At 34.6% G+C, this 2,694-nt stretch overlaps 1 protein-coding gene across 1 annotated transcript; it reads left to right on the top strand.

Annotated features, from left to right (window-relative positions):
- The first annotated feature begins 913 nt into the window (after window positions 1-913).
- Window positions 914-2,252, top strand: LOC132725001 (uncharacterized). The gene is made up of 2 exons (XM_060709996.1): window positions 914-1,259; window positions 1,899-2,252. Exons 1-2 carry the CDS (start codon window positions 1,062-1,064, stop codon window positions 2,061-2,063), a joined length of 363 nt encoding a protein of 120 aa, XP_060565979.1. The 5' UTR covers window positions 914-1,061; the 3' UTR covers window positions 2,064-2,252.
- Window positions 2,253-2,694: the final 442 nt, after the last annotated feature.

The following is a 2,694-nucleotide window of genomic DNA, read 5'->3' on the forward strand; positions in this document are numbered from 1 at the left end:
ACTTTTCTTGTGAAAGCAAATTTTGATTTCTCAATGGTAAATCTCTGTTGTTTATTTTCCGTAGCCATTGCCGAAGTACTCTTCATTTGAAGATGAACGGGAGAAAGCATGCGTCATGTTTCTAAAATATACATGAGGTTCTCGGGGTCGTTTCATGATTATTTTAAAAAGCTGGATCTACAAGATGTAACAGTTTAGTTGCAATGCATGATGAAAATCTTTAAGAAATGAAAAATAAGCAACAAGAACACCGAGTCCAATGGAGTAGATCTAGAAATTGCACTTACTTTTAAGCTACTGTACATACTGTACAACCGGTACCGTTGGCCTAGTGGTTAAGGCGTCCGCCTTCGGATCAGGAGGTCGAAGGTTCGAGCCCCACGGGGAGCGTTAATTGAAGGATGACTGTTTCTCGTGGGACTCGTTCCGAAATGGCCGCTTCGTGAGCCGCGAGGTAGTTAAAATGAATGGTTACCGATTTCTATCCGCCTGGCGCCTGGCATAGTGGTAGGAATTGGGAGGTACATGGTATGCAACCAAAAGGTGTCTCATAAGCCAAAATGGCTGGCCCTTTCAGTAGGGGTGACACTATAATAAAAAAACAAGACCTATAGAATCCCTATGAACTTTATAAACGCCACGACAAATTCGCATTCTGAAGATTCCTTCATTGTCAGTTTCTATCCAGTTCCGTAGATCCCACTATTTTACTTCAAAAATCCTGAATGACATACACTTTTGATGATCCAGATTTTGTAAACTGATAATCCGTCTCATTATTAAAACATTGTTCAATTTGTGGAGTTATCTGGGTTAGCAAATGAAATATGTAAATGAAACACATCATAATTCAGCATGTTCCAAATCCATAATTCAAGAACGGCCCATCAATTTTTGTTGTCAACATTACAATGGACCGTTCCGCGACGGATATTTTTAACCAATGAAAGTGATCCGTTTACTTCAGTGCGGTATTGCTTGTTGCTACCCGCCATCTTGTGCTCACAAGCTTTCACTTGGCAACTGCTACATCAAAAGTAAATACCGCGGTTTTATTCAAAATGGTGCGTAGATGTGCTTGGGGAACATGCAATGCAGATTGCAGGTATCCTGATAAGATGATTGGGGTCAGATTCATAACATTTCCTAACCCTAAAACTCAATTTGAGAAGTGTTTACGGTGGATAAAGGCATGCGCTCGACCGCATGAACAGTTAAATGTCAACAGGATTAACAAAAATAAAGTCGTGTGTTCAACGGTAAGTGAATCTGTAAGAAATGCTGATTTAAACATGAAATGATTTACTTAGCCAGGCTGGCTTTTGATTTCTGTTTGATGTGTGCCAACATGTTGTTGTCAGTTTTTTTGACAGCTCAAAGCAACTTATGAACTAGCCTAGATAGCTAAATGAGCTAGTCTAGTCTATGCCTGAATAATGTTGAGACCAAAACTGGCCATCCTTAAAAATAATTACAAACTGCTCCAAACTTTTTTATATTTTCATAATACATTTTATCTTTGACTCTTGTCAGAAAATTCATTATCAATTCAGTAAAAAAGGCAAATGTTGTAAATGGCTAACTTCATGGGTGGTAGACTAAAGATTATATGTTACAAAAAAAATAGTGACCATGAAAATAATATAATTTCCTAGAAAACTGATCTTTTAACCAAATTAGTAAAATAATATTTGGTTATTTTGTTAAACATACAAAAAATACTAAAAAGCCATTTTATATTATAACATTATGACCCTTTCAGCTGGATAAATGGTTACTCTATACAGATCTTTTGTTTCATTTATAGATCTATGTCATATATAGAGCCCTACCTCCGTTATTGTTATTTGTATTTATTCTTTTTTAACACAAATAATCACTTATTCTCATAATTACAGCACTTCATGGGAGAAAATGGGCCAACTGACAAATATCTAGATCCCCTGCCAGCTGATGGATCATTGGCATCTCCTACCAGACCACCACCCAAGCGCAGGCGGCTGGACTTGGAAGCACCTATATCATTTGACATTTTGGTTGAACAAGAAAAAAACAAAGAGTAGGGTTAAAATTTCATATTTTGCATTTATTCATTAATAATAATCCTTTAAACAATGGCACTTTTTATTTAAATCATCTGAATTTGTTTACATTTATATAATGTTATCTGTAAAATCAAAAAGTGAAATAAAATTCAACAAATTTATTACATCAGATAAATAAAAACTGGTTGTACTGACTGTACACAACTGTAACTTCAGTAGAATTTTGTCACATTGACATGGAAATTTTGAAAGAGAGTCCATGCATGATTGTCTTACCCTACACAGAATCCTTTTTGCTCAATATTATGCTAATTAACACAGTACTAAATTATAACATGTGTTTTTGTAACAATTAAGGGTATGTTACAATAAACAAAGTGATAATTGTTTTTTAATAGTGAATTCCACTCCATAAAACCCCAAATATAAATATTTAAAAAATTTTTTGAAACAGGGATTTTTTACTGATACAATGATCTTTTTTTCTTAAATTTTGAAAAAGTACAAAAAACTAAAAATGATGGAAATCCCAAAAAGATTTTGACTTAAGGGGGACAATGGGGAAAATTGGCTGCCAAACAGAAAAAAGGGATTGGGATGGGAAAATTTAATTTAAGTGAAATTTCCATGAATATATTTAATGGCAAGT

This window comes from Ruditapes philippinarum, unplaced genomic scaffold (assembly GCF_026571515.1).
Source record: "Ruditapes philippinarum isolate M1 unplaced genomic scaffold, ASM2657151v2 ctg16385_1_1_1_1, whole genome shotgun sequence".
In the NCBI taxonomy this organism is placed as follows: domain Eukaryota; kingdom Metazoa; phylum Mollusca; class Bivalvia; order Venerida; family Veneridae; genus Ruditapes; species Ruditapes philippinarum.

Bases quoted from the DNA above. Each gene is read 5' to 3' on its own strand.
- LOC132725001 (XM_060709996.1), top strand. From the start codon at position 1,062: ATGGTGCGTAGATGTGCTTGGGGAACATGCAATGCAGATTGCAGGTAT. The intron at 1,260-1,898 runs GTAAGTGAATCT...TCATAATTACAG, and splicing joins ATAAAGTCGTGTGTTCAACG to CACTTCATGGGAGAAAATGG.